Source organism: Pimephales promelas, chromosome 25, assembly GCF_988280905.1.
Source record: "Pimephales promelas chromosome 25, fPimPro1.hap1.1, whole genome shotgun sequence".
NCBI classification, from domain to species: Eukaryota; Metazoa; Chordata; class Actinopteri; order Cypriniformes; family Leuciscidae; genus Pimephales; species Pimephales promelas.
Window position 1 is genome coordinate 12,083,371 of NC_142793.1, and position 18,784 is coordinate 12,102,154.

General features: G+C 41.6%; 1 protein-coding gene across 1 annotated transcript in view; it reads left to right on the forward strand.

Moving 5' to 3' along the window:
* The window catches only part of appl2 (adaptor protein, phosphotyrosine interacting with PH domain and leucine zipper 2), a 66,389-nt gene that overhangs the window by 7,822 nt on the left and 39,783 nt on the right, over positions 1-18,784 (forward strand). Inside the window, exons 9-11 of the mRNA XM_089127927.1 lie at positions 242-324; positions 410-562; positions 648-836. Of these exons, the coding sequence (XP_088984053.1) occupies positions 242-324; positions 410-562; positions 648-836 (425 nt within the window). The remainder of the gene's footprint in view (positions 1-241; positions 325-409; positions 563-647; positions 837-18,784) is intronic.

Sequence of the window (18,784 nt, forward strand, 5' to 3'; positions counted from 1 at the left end):
TTCATGTACATTTGTGTCTTTTTTTTATCACATTGTTACAGCTCCGTTTAACTAAATAAATCACTTAGCAATAAATCACTTAGACACTCAAGGTTGTGCGTATCCTTTGCAGTGTGCCCAAAGACAACTCTTGACTGACTAATGCATGCCCTCGGGACTTTTTGCTTCAATTTAAGTGTTGTTTGTGTGCATTACAATCAATGTAGCTGAATAATCTTCAATCCTGTTTGGTTATCCACAGGTACATTTCTTTAAGAAGGGGATGGAGCTGGTGTCGAAGAAGATGGACAGTTTTCTAAGCTCAGTTTCCAGCATGAATCGGAGGTAAAGGACAATTCTTTATTTCAGGGCACACACATACGTGTGTGAGGATTGTCTGTGAGTCCCTCATTTTCTGTCTGTGCTTCAGTATTGAGTCTCAGTTAGAGGTCGAGGCAGAGGTCATGCGCTCGTCTCAGAGAGAGCTCCTGTCCGTGGATGACACCGTCTACATGCCAGATCACGATCGAGTCCCCGTGAATCGCGCCCTCATCCAGAAAGCAGGTTACCTCAACATCAGGAAGTACGGGTCACATGATCTCGGTCAGACTTGATTTTGTGACCAGGGGAGGTGTCCGGTTTAACACACTGAGCTTTGTGTCCCACAGTAAGACGGGGCTGGTGACCACGGCGTGGGACAGGCTGTTCTTCTTCACGCAGGGGGGGAACCTGATGTGTCAGCCGCGGGGCGCAGTGGCAGGCGGGATGGTCCTGGATCTGGACAACAGTTCTGTCATGGCCGTGGAGTGTGAGGACCGGCGATACTGCTTTCAGATCACTTCACCCAACGGCAAAACGTAAGGGTTTAAACCTGTGAACATTGAATGTGTGAAATGTTAATATAATTGATATATCATTTAATAGATTTGAAAAATGTATGAACAAATTAATATTTATAATTCTAATATAATAATATTTCCATATATTTAAATTTATATATATATATATATATATAAAATGGTATATTATGATATGTAATTATATAACTATAATTATACTTATAATAATAATAATAATGCATTTTATTTAATGACGCCTTTCATAGATGGATAGTCTTATTATATTTCTAAGAATATAATTTCATATATTTAAAATGGTATATTTCATATATTGGATTGGATCATATATGGATTTCACGCATGGTAGGTAACACAGTCACTCCCACTAGCCACTTTGGCGTGTTGAAAAATGTAGTCTAGTCAAAAGACATCTGACACAACAAACGAATTGCATTTGACACTACCAATCCCATGATGAGTACTACCTGCACATAGTCTAATGTTTGCTCATTGAGGTCTAAGTCTCATGCCCCTCTATCAGAATCCAGAGTTTTGGGAAGATTGGAGAAACTTAATTTTTCGCCTGAAAAAAAAACGTAAGGGGTACCACTGTCGTTTTTTTTTCGGGTTGAATTTTTGAGTTTCGATATCTCAGCTCTGGAAGGGGCTAGAGCCTCCATTTTTGCACTCAGGTGTAAGTATCATGGCCCTCTATCAGAATCCAGAGTTTTGGGAAGATTGGAGAAACTTAATTTTTCGCCCCCCCAAAAAATTGTAAGGGGTACCACTGTCGTTTTTTTTTCGGGCTGAATTTTTGAGTTTCGATATCTCAGCTCTGGAAGGGGCTAGAGCCTCCGTTTTTGCACTCAGGTCTAAGTCTCATGGCCCTCTATCAGAATCCAGAGTTTTGGGAAGATTGGAGAAACTTAATTTTTCGCCCGGAAAAAAAAAAACGTAAGGGGTACCACTGTCGTTTTTTTTTTTCGAAATGAATTTTTGAGTTTCGATATCTCAGCTCTGGAAGGGGCTAGAGCCTCCATTTTTTGCACTCAGGTCTAAGTCTCATGGCCCTCTATCAGAATCCAGAGTTTTGGGAAGATTGGAGAAACTTAATTTTTCGCCCCCCAAAAAAAACGTAAGGGGTACCACTGTCGTTTTTTTTTTTAGGCCGAATTTTTGAGTTTCGATATCTCAGCTCTGGAAGGGGCTAGAGCCTCCATTTTTGCACTCAGGTCTAAGTCTCATGGCCCTCTATCAGAATCCAGAGTTTTGGGAAGATTGGAGAAACTTAATTTTTCGCCCCCCAAAAAAAACGTAAGGGGTACCACTGTCGTTTTTTTTTCGGGCTGAATTTTTGAGTTTCGATATCTCAGCTCTGGAAGGGGCTAGAGCCTCCGTTTTTGCACTCAGGTCTAAGTCTCATGGCCCTCTATCAGAATCCAGAGTTTAAGGAAGATTGGAGAAACTTAATTTTTCGCCCGAAAAAAAAAAATGTAAGGGGTACCACTGTCGTTTTTTTTTCGGGCTGAATTTTTGAGTTTCGATATCTCAGCTCTGGAAGGGGCTAGAGCCTCCATTTTTGCACTCAGGTCTAAGTCTCATGGCCCTCTATCAGAATCCAGAGTTTAAGGAAGATTGGAGAAACTTAATTTTTCGCCCGAAAAAAAAAATGTAAGGGGTACCACTGTCGTTTTTTTTTCGGGCTGAATTTTTGAGTTTCGATATCTCAGCTCTGGAAGGGGCTAGAGCCTCCATTTTTGCACTCAGGTCTAAGTCTCATGGCCCTCTATCAGAATCCAGAGTTTTGGGAAGATTGGAGAAACTTAATTTTTCGCCCGGAAAAAAAAAAACGTAAGGGGTACCACTGTCGTTTTTTTTTTTCGAAATGAATTTTTGAGTTTCGATATCTCAGCTCTGGAAGGGGCTAGAGCCTCCATTTTTTGCACTCAGGTCTAAGTCTCATGGCCCTCTATCAGAATCCAGAGTTTTGGGAAGATTGGAGAAACTTAATTTTTCGCCCCCCAAAAAAAACGTAAGGGGTACCACTGTCGTTTTTTTTTTTAGGCCGAATTTTTGAGTTTCGATATCTCAGCTCTGGAAGGGGCTAGAGCCTCCATTTTTGCACTCAGGTCTAAATCTCATGGCCCTCTATCAGAATCCAGAGTTTTGGGAAGATTGGAGAAACTTAATTTTTCGCCCCCCCAAAAAAACGTAAGGGGTACCACTGTCGTTTTTTTTTCGGGCTGAATTTTTGAGTTTCGATATCTCAGCTCTGGAAGGGGCTAGAGCCTCCGTTTTTGCACTCAGGTCTAAGTCTCATGGCCCTCTATCAGAATCCAGAGTTTTGGGAAGATTGGAGAAACTTAATTTTTCGCCCCCCAAAAAAAACGTAAGGGGTACCACTGTCGTTTTTTTTTTTAGGCCGAATTTTTGAGTTTCGATATCTCAGCTCTGGAAGGGGCTAGAGCCTCCATTTTTGCACTCAGGTCTAAGTCTCATGGCCCTCTATTAGAATCCAGAGTTTTGGGAAGATTGGAGAAACTTAATTTTTCGCCCCCCAAAAAAAACGTAAGGGGTACCACTGTCGTTTTTTTTTCGGGCTGAATTTTTGAGTTTCGATATCTCAGCTCTGGAAGGGGCTAGAGCCTCCGTTTTTGCACTCAGGTCTAAGTCTCATGGCCCTCTATCAGAATCCAGAGTTTAAGGAAGATTGGAGAAACTTAATTTTTCGCCCGAAAAAAAAAATGTAAGGGGTACCACTGTCGTTTTTTTTTTCGGGCTGAATTTTTGAGTTTCGATATCTCAGCTCTGGAAGGGGCTAGAGCCTCCATTTTTGCACTCAGGTCTAAGTCTCATGGCCCTCTATCAGAATCCAGAGTTTTGGGAAGATTGGAGAAACTTAATTTTTCGCCCGGAAAAAAAAAAAACGTAAGGGGTACCACTGTCGTTTTTTTTTTTCGAAATGAATTTTTGAGTTTCGATATCTCAGCTCTGGAAGGGGCTAGAGCCTCCATTTTTTGCACTCAGGTCTAAGTCTCATGGCCCTCTATCAGAATCCAGAGTTTTGGGAAGATTGGAGAAACTTAATTTTTCGCCCCCCAAAAAAAACGTAAGGGGTACCACTGTCGTTTTTTTTTTTAGGCCGAATTTTTGAGTTTCGATATCTCAGCTCTGGAAGGGGCTAGAGCCTCCATTTTTGCACTCAGGTCTAAATCTCATGGCCCTCTATCAGAATCCAGAGTTTTGGGAAGATTGGAGAAACTTAATTTTTCGCCCCCCAAAAAAAACGTAAGGGGTACCACTGTCGTTTTTTTTTCGGGCTGAATTTTTGAGTTTCGATATCTCAGCTCTGGAAGGGGCTAGAGCCTCCGTTTTTGCACTCAGGTCTAAGTCTCATGGCCCTCTATCAGAATCCAGAGTTTTGGGAAGATTGGAGAAACTTAATTTTTCGCCCCCCAAAAAAAACGTAAGGGGTACCACTGTCTTTTTTTTTCGGGCTGAATTTTTGAGTTTCGATATCTCAGCTCTGGAAGGGGCTAGATCCTCCGTTTTTGCACTCAGGTCTAAGTCTCATGGCCCTCTATCAGAATCCAGAGTTTTAGGAAGATTGGAGAAACTTAATTTTTCGCCCGAAAAAAAAAATGTAAGGGGTACCACTGTCGGGTTTTTTTCGGGCTGAATTTTTGAGTTTCAATATCTTAGCTCTGGAAGGAGCTAGAGCCTCCATTTTTGCACTCAGGTCTAAGTCTCATGGCCCTCTATCAGAATCCAGAGTTTTTGGAAGATTGGAGAAACTTAATTTTTCGCCCGGAAAAAAAAAAACGTAAGGGGTACCACTGTCGTTTTTTTTTTTCGAAATGAATTTTTGAGTTTCGATATTTCAGCTCTGGAAGGGGCTAGAGCCTCCATTTTTTGCACTCAGGTCTAAGTCTCATGGCCCTCTATCAGAATCCAGAGTTTTGGGAAGATTGGAGAAATTTAATTTTTCGCCCGAAAAAAAAAACGTAAGGGGTACCACTGTCGTTTTTTTTTTCGGGCCGAATTTTTGAGTTTCGATATCTCAGCTCTGGAAGGGGCTAGAGCCTCCATTTTTGCACTCAGGTCTAAGTCTCATGGCCCTCTATCAGAATCCAGAGTTTTGGGAAGATTGAAGAAACTTAATTTTTCGCCCGAAAAAAAAAACGTAAGGGGTCTCACTGTCATTTTTTTTTCGGGCCGAATTTTTGAGTTTCGATATCTCAGCTCTGGAAGGGGCTAGAGCCTCCATTTTTGCACTCAGGTCTAAGTCTCATGGCCCTCTATCAGAATTTGGGAAGATTGGAGAAACTTAATTTTTCGCCCCCCAAAAAAAAAACGTAAGGGGTACCACTGTCGTTTTTTTTTCGGGCCGAATTTTTGAGTTTCGATATCTCAGCTCTGGAAGGGGCTAGAGCCTCTGTTTTTGCACTCAGGTCTAAGTCTCATGGCCCTCTATCAGAATTTGGGAAGATTGGAGAAACTTAATTTTTCGCCCAAAAAAAAAACGTAAGGGGTACCACTGTCGTTTTTTTTTCAGGCCGAATTTTTGAGTTTCGATATCTCAGCTCTGGAAGGGGCTAGAGCCTCCATTTTTGCAATCAGGTCTAAGTCTCATGGCCCTCTATCAGAATTTGGGAAGATTGTAGAAACTTAATTTTTCGCCCAAAAAAAAAAAACGTAAGGGGTACCACTGTCGTTTTTTTTTTCGGGCCGAATTTTTGAGTTTCGATATCTCAGCTCTGGAAGGGGCTAGAGCCTCCATTTTTGCACTCAGGTCTAAGTCTCATGGCCCTCTATCAGAATTTGGGAAGATTGGAGAAACTTAATTTTTTGCCCAAAAAAAAAACGTAAGGGGTACCACTGTCGTTTTTTTTTTCGGGCCAATTTTTTGAGTTTCGATATCTCAGCTCTGGAAGGGGCTAGAGCCTCCATTTTTGCACTCAGGTCTAAGTCTCATGGCCCTCTATCAGAATTTGGGAAGATTAGAGAAACTTAATTTTTTGCCCAAAAAAAAACCGTAAGGGGTACCACTGTCGTTTTTTTTTCGGGCCGAATTTTTGAGTTTCGATATCTCAGCTCTGGAAGGGGCTAGAGCCTCCATTTTTGCACTCAGGTCTAAGTCTCATGGCCCTCTATCAGAATTTGGGAAGATTGGAGAAACTTAATTTTTTGCCCAAAAAAAAAACGTAAGGGGTACCACTGTCGTTTTTTTTTTCGGGCCAATTTTTTGAGTTTCGATATCTCAGCTCTGGAAGGGGCTAGAGCCTCCATTTTTGCACTCAGGTCTAAGTCTCATGGCCCTCTATCAGAATTTGGGAAGATTAGAGAAACTTAATTTTTCGCCCAAAAAAAAAAACGTAAGGGGTACCACTGTCGTTTTTTTTTCGGGCCGAATTTTTGAGTTTCGATATCTCAGCTCTGGAAGGGGCTAGAGCCTCCATTTTTGCACTCAGGTCTAAGTCTCATGGCCCTCTATCAGAATTTGGGAAGATTGGAGAAACTTAATTTTTAGCCCAAAAAAAAAACGTAAGGGGTACCACTGTCGTTTTTTTTTCGGGACGAATTTTTGAGTTTCGATATCTCAGCTCTAGAAGGGGCTAGAGCCTCCATTTTTGCACTCAGGTCTAAGTCTCATGGCCCTCTATCAGAATTTTGGAAGATTGGAGAAACTTAATTTTTCGCCCAAAAAAAAATACGTAAGGGGTACCACTGTCGTTTTTTTTTCGGGCCGAATTTTTGAGTTTCGATATCTCAGCTCTGGAAGGGGCTAGAGCCTCCATTTTTGCACTCAGGTCTAAGTCTCATGGCCCTCTATCAGAATTTGGGAAGATTGGAGAAACTTAATTTTTCGCCCAAAAAAAAAACGTAAGGGGTACCACTGTCATTTTTTTTTTTCGGGCCAATTTTTTGAGTTTCGATATCTCAGCTCTGGAAGGGGCTAGAGCCTCCATTTTTGCACTCAGGTCTAAGTCTCATGGCCCTCTATCAGAATTTGGGAAGATTGGAGAAACTTAATTTTTCGCCCAAAAAAAAAAACGTAAGGGGTACCACTGTCGTTTTTTTTTCGGGCCGAATTTTTGAGTTTCGATATCTCAGCTCTGGAAGGGGCTAGAGCCTCCATTTTTGCACTCAGGTCTAAGTCTCATGGCCCTCTATCAGAATTTGGGAAGATTGGAGAAACTTAATTTTTCGCCCAAAAAAAAAACGTAAGGGGTACCACTGTCGTTTTTTTTTTCGGGCCGAATTTTTGAGTTTCGATATCTCAGCTCTGGAAGGGGCTAGAGCCTCCATTTTTGCACTCAGGTCTAAGTCTCATGGCCCTCTATCAGAATTTGGAAAGATTGGAGAAACTTAATTTTTAGCCCCAAAAAAAAAACGTAAGGGGTACCACTGTCGTTTTTTTTTCGGGCCGAATTTTTGAGTTTCGATATCTCAGCTCTGGAAGGGGCTAGAGCCTCCATTTTTGCACTCAGGTCTAAGTCTCATGACCCTCTATCAGATTTTGGGAAGATTGGAGAAACTTAATTTTTCGCCCAAAAAAAAAACGTCAGGGGTACCACTGTCGTTTTTTTTTCGGGCCTAATTTTTGAGTTTCGATATCTCAGCTCTGGAAGGGGCTAGAGCCTCCATTTTTGCACTCAGGTCTAAGTCTCATGGCCCTCTATCAGAATTTGGGAAGATTGGAGAAACTTAATTTTTCGCCCAAAAAAAAAACGTAAGGGGTACCACTGTCATTTTTTTTTTCGGGCCGAATTTTTGAGGTTCGATATCTCAGCTCTGGAAGGGGCTAGAGCCTCCATTTTTGCACTCAGGTCTAAGTCTCATCGCCCTCTATCAGAATTTGGGAAGATTAGAGAAACTTAATTTTTCGCCCAAAAAAAAAACGTAAGGGGTACCACTGTCGTTTTTTTTTTTGGGCCAATTTTTTGAGTTTCGATATCTCAGCTCTGGAAGGGGCTAGAGCCTCCATTTTTGCACTCAGGTCTAAGTCTCATGGCCCTCTATCAGAATTTGGGAAGATTAGAGAAACTTAATTTTTCGCCCAAAAAAAAAACGTAAGGGGTACCACTGTCGTTTTTTTTTTCGGGCCGAATTTTTGAGTTTCGATATCTCAGCTCTGGAAGGGGCTAGAGCCTCCATTTTTGCACTCAGGTCTAAGTCTCATGGCCCTCTATCAGAATTTGGGAAGATTGGAGAAACTTAATTTTTAGCCCAAAAAAAAAACGTAAGGGGTACCACTGTCGTTTTTTTTTTCGGGCCGAATTTTTGAGTTTCGATATCTCAGCTCTGGAAGGGGCTAGAGCCTCCATTTTTGCACTCAGGTCTAAGTCTCATGGCCTTCTATCAGAATTTGGGAAGATTAAAGAAACTTAATTTTTCGCCCAAAAAAAAAACGTAAGGGGTACCACTGTCGTTTTTTTTTCGGGCCGAATTTTTGAGTTTCGATATCTCAGCTCTGGAAGGGGCTAGAGCCTCCATTTTTGCATTCAGGTCTAAGTCTCATGGCCCTCTATCAGAATTTGGGAAGATTGGAGAAACTTAATTTTTCGCCCAAAAAAAAAACGTAAGGGGTACCACTGTCGTTTTTTTTTTCGGGCCGAATTTTTGAGGTTCGATATCTCAGCTCTGGAAGGGGCTAGAGCCTCCATTTTTGCACTCAGGTCTAAGTCTCATGGCCCTCTATCAGAATTTGGGAAGATTAGAGAAACTTAATTTTTCGCCCAAAAAAAAAACGTAAGGGGTACCACTGTCGTTTTTTTTTCGGGCCGAATTTTTGAGTTTCGATATCTCAGCTCTGGAAGGGGCTAGAGCCTCCATTTTTGCACTCAGGTCTAAGTCTCATGGTCCTCTATCAGAATTTGGGAAGATTGGAGAAACTTAATTTTTCGCCCAAAAAAAAAAAACGTAAGGGGTACCACTGTCGTTTTTTTTTTCGGGCCGAATTTTTGAGGTTCGATATCTCAGCTCTGGAAGGGGCTAGAGCCTCCATTTTTGCACTCAGGTCTAAGTCTCATGGCCCTCTATCAGAATTTGGGAAGATTAGAGAAACTTAATTTTTTGCCCAAAAAAAAAAAACTTAAGGGGTACCACTGTCGTTTTTTTTTCGGGCCGAATTTTTGAGTTTCGATATCTCAGCTCTGGAAGGGGCTAGAGCCTCCATTTTTGCACTCAGGTCTAAGTCTCATGGCCCTCTATCAGAATTTGGGAAGATTGGAGAAACTTAATTTTTTGCCCAAAAAAAAAAACGTAAGGGGTACCACTGTCGTTTTTTTTTTCGGGCCAATTTTTTGAGTTTCGATATCTCAGCTCTGGAAGGGGCTAGAGCCTCCATTTTTGCACTCAGGTCTAAGTCTCATGGCCCTCTATCAGAATTTGGGAAGATTAGAGAAACTTAATTTTTCGCCCAAAAAAAAAAAACGTAAGGGGTACCACTGTCGTTTTTTTTTCGGGCCGAATTTTTGAGTTTCGATATCTCAGCTCTGGAAGGGGCTAGAGCCTCCATTTTTGCACTCAGGTCTAAGTCTCATGGCCCTCTATCAGAATTTGGGAAGATTGGAGAAACTTAATTTTTCGCCCAAAAAAAAAACGTAAGGGGTACCACTGTCATTTTTTTTTTCGGGCCGAATTTTTGAGGTTCGATATCTCAGCTCTGGAAGGGGCTAGAGCCTCCATTTTTGCACTCAGGTCTAAGTCTCATGGCCCTCTATCAGAATTTGGGAAGATTAGAGAAACTTAATTTTTCGCCCAAAAAAAAAACGTAAGGGGCACCACTGTCGTTTTTTTTTTTGGGCCAATTTTTTGAGTTTCGATATCTCAGCTCTGGAAGGGGCTAGAGCCTCCATTTTTGCACTCAGGTCTAAGTCTCATGGCCCTCTATCAGAATTTGGGAAGATTAGAGAAACTTAATTTTTCGCCCAAAAAAAAAACGTAAGGGGTACCACTGTCGTTTTTTTTTCGGGCCGAATTTTTGAGTTTCGATATCTCAGCTCTGGAAGGGGCTAGAGCCTCCATTTTTGCACTCAGGTCTAAGTCTCATGGCCCTCTATCAGAATTTGGGAAGATTGGAGAAACTTAATTTTTAGCCCAAAAAAAAAACGTAAGGGGTACCACTGTCGTTTTTTTTTTCGGGCCGAATTTTTGAGTTTCGATATCTCAGCTCTGGAAGGGGCTAGAGCCTCCATTTTTGCACTCAGGTCTAAGTCTCATGGCCTTCTATCAGAATTTGGGAAGATTGGAGAAACTTAATTTTTCGCCCAAAAAAAAAACGTAAGGGGTACCACTGTCGTTTTTTTTTTCGGGCCGAATTTTTGAGTTTCGATATCTCAGCTCTGGAAGGGGCTAGAGCCTCCATTTTTGCATTCAGGTCTAAGTCTCATGGCCCTCTATCAGAATTTGGGAAGATTGGAGAAACTTAATTTTTCGCCCAAAAAAAAAACGTAAGGGGTACCACTGTCGTTTTTTTTTTCGGGCCGAATTTTTGAGGTTCGATATCTCAGCTCTGGAAGGGGCTAGAGCCTCCATTTTTGCACTCAGGTCTAAGTCTCATGGCCCTCTATCAGAATTTGGGAAGATTAGAGAAACTTAATTTTTCGCCCAAAAAAAAAACGTAAGGGGTACCACTGTCGTTTTTTTTTGGGCCAATTTTTTGAGTTTCAATATCTCAGCTCTGGAAGGGGCTAGAGCCTCCATTTTTGCACTCAGGTCTAAGTCTCATGGCCCTCTATCAGAATTTGGGAAGATTAGAGAAACTTAATTTTTCGCCCAAAAAAAAAACGTAAGGGGTACCACTGTCGTTTTTTTTTCGGGCCGAATTTTTGAGTTTCGATATCTCAGCTCTGGAAGGGGCTAGAGCCTCCATTTTTGCACTCAGGTCTAAGTCTCATGGCCCTCTATCAGAATTTGGGAAGATTGGAGAAACTTAATTTTTTGCCCAAAAAAAAAACGTAAGGGGTACCACTGTCGTTTTTTTTTTTCGAAATGAATTTTTGAGTTTCGATATTTCAGCTCTGGAAGGGGCTAGAGCCTCCATTTTTGCACTCAGGTCTAAATCTCATGGCCCTCTATCAGAATCCAGAGTTTTGGGAAGATTGGAGAAACTTAATTTTTCGCCCCCCAAAAAAAAAACGTAAGGGGTACCACTGTCGTTTTTTTTTCGGGCCGAATTTTTGAGTTTCGATATCTCAGCTCTGGAAGGGGCTAGAGCCTCTGTTTTTGCACTCAGGTCTAAGTCTCATGGCCCTCTATCAGAATTTGGGAAGATTGGAGAAACTTAATTTTTCGCCCAAAAAAAAAACGTAAGGGGTACCACTGTCGTTTTTTTTTCAGGCCGAATTTTTGAGTTTCGATATCTCAGCTCTGGAAGGGGCTAGAGCCTCCATTTTTGCAATCAGGTCTAAGTCTCATGGCCCTCTATCAGAATTTGGGAAGATTGTAGAAACTTAATTTTTCGCCCAAAAAAAAAAAACGTAAGGGGTACCACTGTCGTTTTTTTTTTCGGGCCGAATTTTTGAGTTTCGATATCTCAGCTCTGGAAGGGGCTAGAGCCTCCATTTTTGCACTCAGGTCTAAGTCTCATGGCCCTCTATCAGAATTTGGGAAGATTGGAGAAACTTAATTTTTTGCCCAAAAAAAAAACGTAAGGGGTACCACTGTCGTTTTTTTTTTTCGGGCCAATTTTTTGAGTTTCGATATCTCAGCTCTGGAAGGGGCTAGAGCCTCCATTTTTGCACTCAGGTCTAAGTCTCATGGCCCTCTATCAGAATTTGGGAAGATTAGAGAAACTTAATTTTTTGCCCAAAAAAAAACCGTAAGGGGTACCACTGTCGTTTTTTTTTCGGGCCGAATTTTTGAGTTTCGATATCTCAGCTCTGGAAGGGGCTAGAGCCTCCATTTTTGCACTCAGGTCTAAGTCTCATGGCCCTCTATCAGAATTTGGGAAGATTGGAGAAACTTAATTTTTTGCCCAAAAAAAAAACGTAAGGGGTACCACTGTCGTTTTTTTTTTCGGGCCAATTTTTTGAGTTTCGATATCTCAGCTCTGGAAGGGGCTAGAGCCTCCATTTTTGCACTCAGGTCTAAGTCTCATGGCCCTCTATCAGAATTTGGGAAGATTAGAGAAACTTAATTTTTCGCCCAAAAAAAAAAACGTAAGGGGTACCACTGTCGTTTTTTTTTCGGGCCGAATTTTTGAGTTTCGATATCTCAGCTCTGGAAGGGGCTAGAGCCTCCATTTTTGCACTCAGGTCTAAGTCTCATGGCCCTCTATCAGAATTTGGGAAGATTGGAGAAACTTAATTTTTAGCCCAAAAAAAAAACGTAAGGGGTACCACTGTCGTTTTTTTTTCGGGACGAATTTTTGAGTTTCGATATCTCAGCTCTAGAAGGGGCTAGAGCCTCCATTTTTGCACTCAGGTCTAAGTCTCATGGCCCTCTATCAGAATTTTGGAAGATTGGAGAAACTTAATTTTTCGCCCAAAAAAAAATACGTAAGGGGTACCACTGTCGTTTTTTTTTCGGGCCGAATTTTTGAGTTTCGATATCTCAGCTCTGGAAGGGGCTAGAGCCTCCATTTTTGCACTCAGGTCTAAGTCTCATGGCCCTCTATCAGAATTTGGGAAGATTGGAGAAACTTAATTTTTCGCCCAAAAAAAAAACGTAAGGGGTACCACTGTCATTTTTTTTTTTCGGGCCAATTTTTTGAGTTTCGATATCTCAGCTCTGGAAGGGGCTAGAGCCTCCATTTTTGCACTCAGGTCTAAGTCTCATGGCCCTCTATCAGAATTTGGGAAGATTGGAGAAACTTAATTTTTCGCCCAAAAAAAAAACGTAAGGGGTACCACTGTCGTTTTTTTTTCGGGCCGAATTTTTGAGTTTCGATATCTCAGCTCTGGAAGGGGCTAGAGCCTCCATTTTTGCACTCAGGTCTAAGTCTCATGGCCCTCTATCAGAATTTGGGAAGATTGGAGAAACTTAATTTTTCGCCCAAAAAAAAAACGTAAGGGGTACCACTGTCGTTTTTTTTTTCGGGCCGAATTTTTGAGTTTCGATATCTCAGCTCTGGAAGGGGCTAGAGCCTCCATTTTTGCACTCAGGTCTAAGTCTCATGGCCCTCTATCAGAATTTGGAAAGATTGGAGAAACTTAATTTTTAGCCCCAAAAAAAAAACGTAAGGGGTACCACTGTCGTTTTTTTTTCGGGCCGAATTTTTGAGTTTCGATATCTCAGCTCTGGAAGGGGCTAGAGCCTCCATTTTTGCGCTCAGGTCTAAGTCTCATGACCCTCTATCAGATTTTGGGAAGATTGGAGAAACTTAATTTTTCGCCCAAAAAAAAAACGTCAGGGGTACCACTGTCGTTTTTTTTTCGGGCCTAATTTTTGAGTTTCGATATCTCAGCTCTGGAAGGGGCTAGAGCCTCCATTTTTGCACTCAGGTCTAAGTCTCATGGCCCTCTATCAGAATTTGGGAAGATTGGAGAAACTTAATTTTTCGCCCAAAAAAAAAACGTAAGGGGTACCACTGTCATTTTTTTTTTCGGGCCGAATTTTTGAGGTTCGATATCTCAGCTCTGGAAGGGGCTAGAGCCTCCATTTTTGCACTCAGGTCTAAGTCTCATCGCCCTCTATCAGAATTTGGGAAGATTAGAGAAACTTAATTTTTCGCCCAAAAAAAAAACGTAAGGGGTACCACTGTCGTTTTTTTTTTTGGGCCAATTTTTTGAGTTTCGATATCTCAGCTCTGGAAGGGGCTAGAGCCTCCATTTTTGCACTCAGGTCTAAGTCTCATGGCCCTCTATCAGAATTTGGGAAGATTAGAGAAACTTAATTTTTCGCCCAAAAAAAAAACGTAAGGGGTACCACTGTCGTTTTTTTTTCGGGCCGAATTTTTGAGTTTCGATATCTCAGCTCTGGAAGGGGCTAGAGCCTCCATTTTTGCACTCAGGTCTAAGTCTCATGGCCCTCTATCAGAATTTGGGAAGATTGGAGAAACTTAATTTTTAGCCCAAAAAAAAAACGTAAGGGGTACCACTGTCGTTTTTTTTTTCGGGCCGAATTTTTGAGTTTCGATATCTCAGCTCTGGAAGGGGCTAGAGCCTCCATTTTTGCACTCAGGTCTAAGTCTCATGGCCTTCTATCAGAATTTGGGAAGATTAAAGAAACTTAATTTTTCGCCCAAAAAAAAAACGTAAGGGGTACCACTGTCGTTTTTTTTTCGGGCCGAATTTTTGAGTTTCGATATCTCAGCTCTGGAAGGGGCTAGAGCCTCCATTTTTGCATTCAGGTCTAAGTCTCATGGCCCTCTATCAGAATTTGGGAAGATTGGAGAAACTTAATTTTTCGCCCAAAAAAAAAAACGTAAGGGGTACCACTGTCGTTTTTTTTTTCGGGCCGAATTTTTGAGGTTCGATATCTCAGCTCTGGAAGGGGCTAGAGCCTCCATTTTTGCACTCAGGTCTAAGTCTCATGGCCCTCTATCAGAATTTGGGAAGATTAGAGAAACTTAATTTTTCGCCCAAAAAAAAAACGTAAGGGGTACCACTGTCGTTTTTTTTTCGGGCCGAATTTTTGAGTTTCGATATCTCAGCTCTGGAAGGGGCTAGAGCCTCCATTTTTGCACTCAGGTCTAAGTCTCATGGTCCTCTATCAGAATTTGGGAAGATTGGAGAAACTTAATTTTTCGCCCAAAAAAAAAAAACGTAAGGGGTACCACTGTCGTTTTTTTTTTCGGGCCGAATTTTTGAGGTTCGATATCTCAGCTCTGGAAGGGGCTAGAGCCTCCATTTTTGCACTCAGGTCTAAGTCTCATGGCCCTCTATCAGAATTTGGGAAGATTAGAGAAACTTAATTTTTTGCCCAAAAAAAAAAAACTTAAGGGGTACCACTGTCGTTTTTTTTTCGGGCCGAATTTTTGAGTTTCGATATCTCAGCTCTGGAAGGGGCTAGAGCCTCCATTTTTGCACTCAGGTCTAAGTCTCATGGCCCTCTATCAGAATTTGGGAAGATTGGAGAAACTTAATTTTTTGCCCAAAAAAAAAAACGTAAGGGGTACCACTGTCGTTTTTTTTTTCGGGCCAATTTTTTGAGTTTCGATATCTCAGCTCTGGAAGGGGCTAGAGCCTCCATTTTTGCACTCAGGTCTAAGTCTCATGGCCCTCTATCAGAATTTGGGAAGATTAGAGAAACTTAATTTTTCGCCCAAAAAAAAAAAACGTAAGGGGTACCACTGTCGTTTTTTTTTCGGGCCGAATTTTTGAGTTTCGATATCTCAGCTCTGGAAGGGGCTAGAGCCTCCATTTTTGCACTCAGGTCTAAGTCTCATGGCCCTCTATCAGAATTTGGGAAGATTGGAGAAACTTAATTTTTCGCCCAAAAAAAAAACGTAAGGGGTACCACTGTCATTTTTTTTTTCGGGCCGAATTTTTGAGGTTCGATATCTCAGCTCTGGAAGGGGCTAGAGCCTCCATTTTTGCACTCAGGTCTAAGTCTCATGGCCCTCTATCAGAATTTGGGAAGATTAGAGAAACTTAATTTTTCGCCCAAAAAAAAAACGTAAGGGGCACCACTGTCGTTTTTTTTTTTGGGCCAATTTTTTGAGTTTCGATATCTCAGCTCTGGAAGGGGCTAGAGCCTCCATTTTTGCACTCAGGTCTAAGTCTCATGGCCCTCTATCAGAATTTGGGAAGATTAGAGAAACTTAATTTTTCGCCCAAAAAAAAAACGTAAGGGGTACCACTGTCGTTTTTTTTTCGGGCCGAATTTTTGAGTTTCGATATCTCAGCTCTGGAAGGGGCTAGAGCCTCCATTTTTGCACTCAGGTCTAAGTCTCATGGCCCTCTATCAGAATTTGGGAAGATTGGAGAAACTTAATTTTTAGCCCAAAAAAAAAACGTAAGGGGTACCACTGTCGTTTTTTTTTTCGGGCCGAATTTTTGAGTTTCGATATCTCAGCTCTGGAAGGGGCTAGAGCCTCCATTTTTGCACTCAGGTCTAAGTCTCATGGCCTTCTATCAGAATTTGGGAAGATTGGAGAAACTTAATTTTTCGCCCAAAAAAAAAACGTAAGGGGTACCACTGTCGTTTTTTTTTTCGGGCCGAATTTTTGAGTTTCGATATCTCAGCTCTGGAAGGGGCTAGAGCCTCCATTTTTGCATTCAGGTCTAAGTCTCATGGCCCTCTATCAGAATTTGGGAAGATTGGAGAAACTTAATTTTTCGCCCAAAAAAAAAACGTAAGGGGTACCACTGTCGTTTTTTTTTTCGGGCCGAATTTTTGAGGTTCGATATCTCAGCTCTGGAAGGGGCTAGAGCCTCCATTTTTGCACTCAGGTCTAAGTCTCATGGCCCTCTATCAGAATTTGGGAAGATTAGAGAAACTTAATTTTTCGCCCAAAAAAAAAACGTAAGGGGTACCACTGTCGTTTTTTTTTGGGCCAATTTTTTGAGTTTCAATATCTCAGCTCTGGAAGGGGCTAGAGCCTCCATTTTTGCACTCAGGTCTAAGTCTCATGGCCCTCTATCAGAATTTGGGAAGATTAGAGAAACTTAATTTTTCGCCCAAAAAAAAAACGTAAGGGGTACCACTGTCGTTTTTTTTTCGGGCCGAATTTTTGAGTTTCGATATCTCAGCTCTGGAAGGGGCTAGAGCCTCCATTTTTGCACTCAGGTCTAAGTCTCATGGCCCTCTATCAGAATTTGGGAAGATTGGAGAAACTTAATTTTTCGCCCAAAAAAAAAACGTAAGGGGTACCACTGTCGTTTTTTTTTTCGGGCCAATTTTTTGAGTTTCGATATCTCAGCTCTGGAAGGGGCTAGAGCCTCCATTTTTGCACTCAGGTCTAAGTCTCATGGCCCTCTATCAGAATTTGGGAAGATTGGAGAAACTTAATTTTTAGCCCAAAAAAAAAAAACGTAAGGGGTACCACTGTCGTTTTTTTTTCGGGCCGAATTTTTGAGTTTCGATATCTCAGCTCTGGAAGGGGCTAGAGCCTCCATTTTTGCACTCAGGTCTAAGTCTCATGGCCCTCTATCAGAATTTGGGAAGATTGGAGAAACTTAATTTTTCGCCCAAAAAAAAAAACGTAAGGGGTACCACTGTCGTTTTTTTTTCGGGCCGAATTTTTGAGTTTCGATATCTCAGCTCTGGAAGGGGCTAGAGCCTCCATTTTTGCACTCAGGTCTAAGTCTCATGGCCCTCTATCAGAATTTGGGAAGATTGGAGAAACTTAATTTTTCGACCAAAAAAAAAACGTAAGGGGTACCACTGTCGTTTTTTTTTTCGGGCCGAATTTTTGAGGTTCGATATCTCAGCTCTGGAAGGGGCTAGAGCCTCCATTTTTGCACTCAGGTCTAAGTCTCATGGCCCTCTATCAGAATTTGGGAAGATAAGAGAAACTTAATTTTTCGCCCAAAAAAAAAACGTAAGGGGTACCACTGTCGTTTTTTTTTTGGGCCAATTTTTTGAGTTTCGATATCTCAGCTCTGGAAGGGGCTAGAGCCTCCATTTTTGCACTCAGGTCTAAGTCTCATGGCCCTCTATCAGAATTTGGGAAAATTAGAGAAACTTAATTTTTCGCCCAAAAAAAAAACGTAAGGGGTACCACTGTCGTTTTTTTTTTCGGGCCGAATTTTTGAGTTTCGATATCTCAGCTCTGGAAGGGGCTAGAGCCTCCATTTTTGCACTCAGGTCTAAGTCTCATGGCCCTCTATCAGAATTTGGGAAGATTAGAGAAACTTAATTTTTCGCCCAAAAAAAAAACGTAAGGGGTACCACTGTCGTTTTTTTTTTGGGCCAATTTTTTGAGTTTCGATATCTCAGCTCTGGAAGGGGCTAGAGCCTCCATTTTTGCACTCAGGTCTAAGTCTCATGGCCCTCTATCAAAATTTGGGAAGATTAGAGAAACTTAATTTTTCGCCCAAAAAAAAAACGTAAGGGGTACCACTGTCGTTTTTTTTTTCGGGCCGAATTTTTGAGTTTCGATATCTCAGCTCTGGAAGGGGCTAGAGCCTCCATTTTTGCACTCAGGTCTAAGTCTCATGGCCCTCTATCAGAATTTGGGAAGATTGGAGAAACTTAATTTTTCGCCCAAAAAAAAAAACGTAAAGGGTACCACTGTCTTTTTTTTTTCGGGCCGAATTTTTGAGGTTCGATATCTCAGCTCTGGAAGGGGCTAGAGCCTCCATTTTTGCACTCAGGTCTAAGTCTCATGGCCCTCTATCAGAATTTGGGAAGATTAGAGAAACTTAATTTTTTGCCCAAAAAAAAAACGTAAGGGGTACCACTGTCGTTTTTTTTTTCGGGCCGAATTTTTGAGTTTCGATATCTCAGCTCTGGAAGGGGCTAGAGCCTCCATTTTTGCACTCAGGTCTAAGTCTCATGGCCTTCTATCAGAATTTGGGAAGATTAAAGAAACTTAATTTTTCGCCCAAAAAAAAAACGTAAGGGGTACCACTGTCGTTTTTTTTTCGGGCCGAATTTTTGAGTTTCGATATCTCAGCTCTGGAAGGGGCTAGAGCCTCCATTTTTGCATTCAGGTCTAAGTCTCATGGCCCTCTATCAGAATTTGGGAAGATTGGAGAAACTTAATTTTTCGCCCAAAAAAAAAACGTAAGGGGTACCACTGTCGTTTTTTTTTCGGGACGAATTTTTGAGTTTCGATATCTCAGCTCTGGAAGGGGCTAGAGCCTCCATTTTTGCACTCAGGTCTAAGTCTCATGGCCCTCTATCAGAATTTGGGAAGATTAGAGAAACTTAATTTTTCGCCCAAAAAAAAAACGTAAGGGGTACCACTGTCGTTTTTTTTTTGGGCCAATTTTTTGAGTTTCGATATCTCAGCTCTGGAAGGGGCTAGAGCCTCCATTTTTGCACTCAGGTCTAAGTCTCATGGCCCTCTATCAGAATTTGGGAAGATTGGAGAAACTTAATTTTTCGCCCAAAAAAAAAAACGTAAAGGG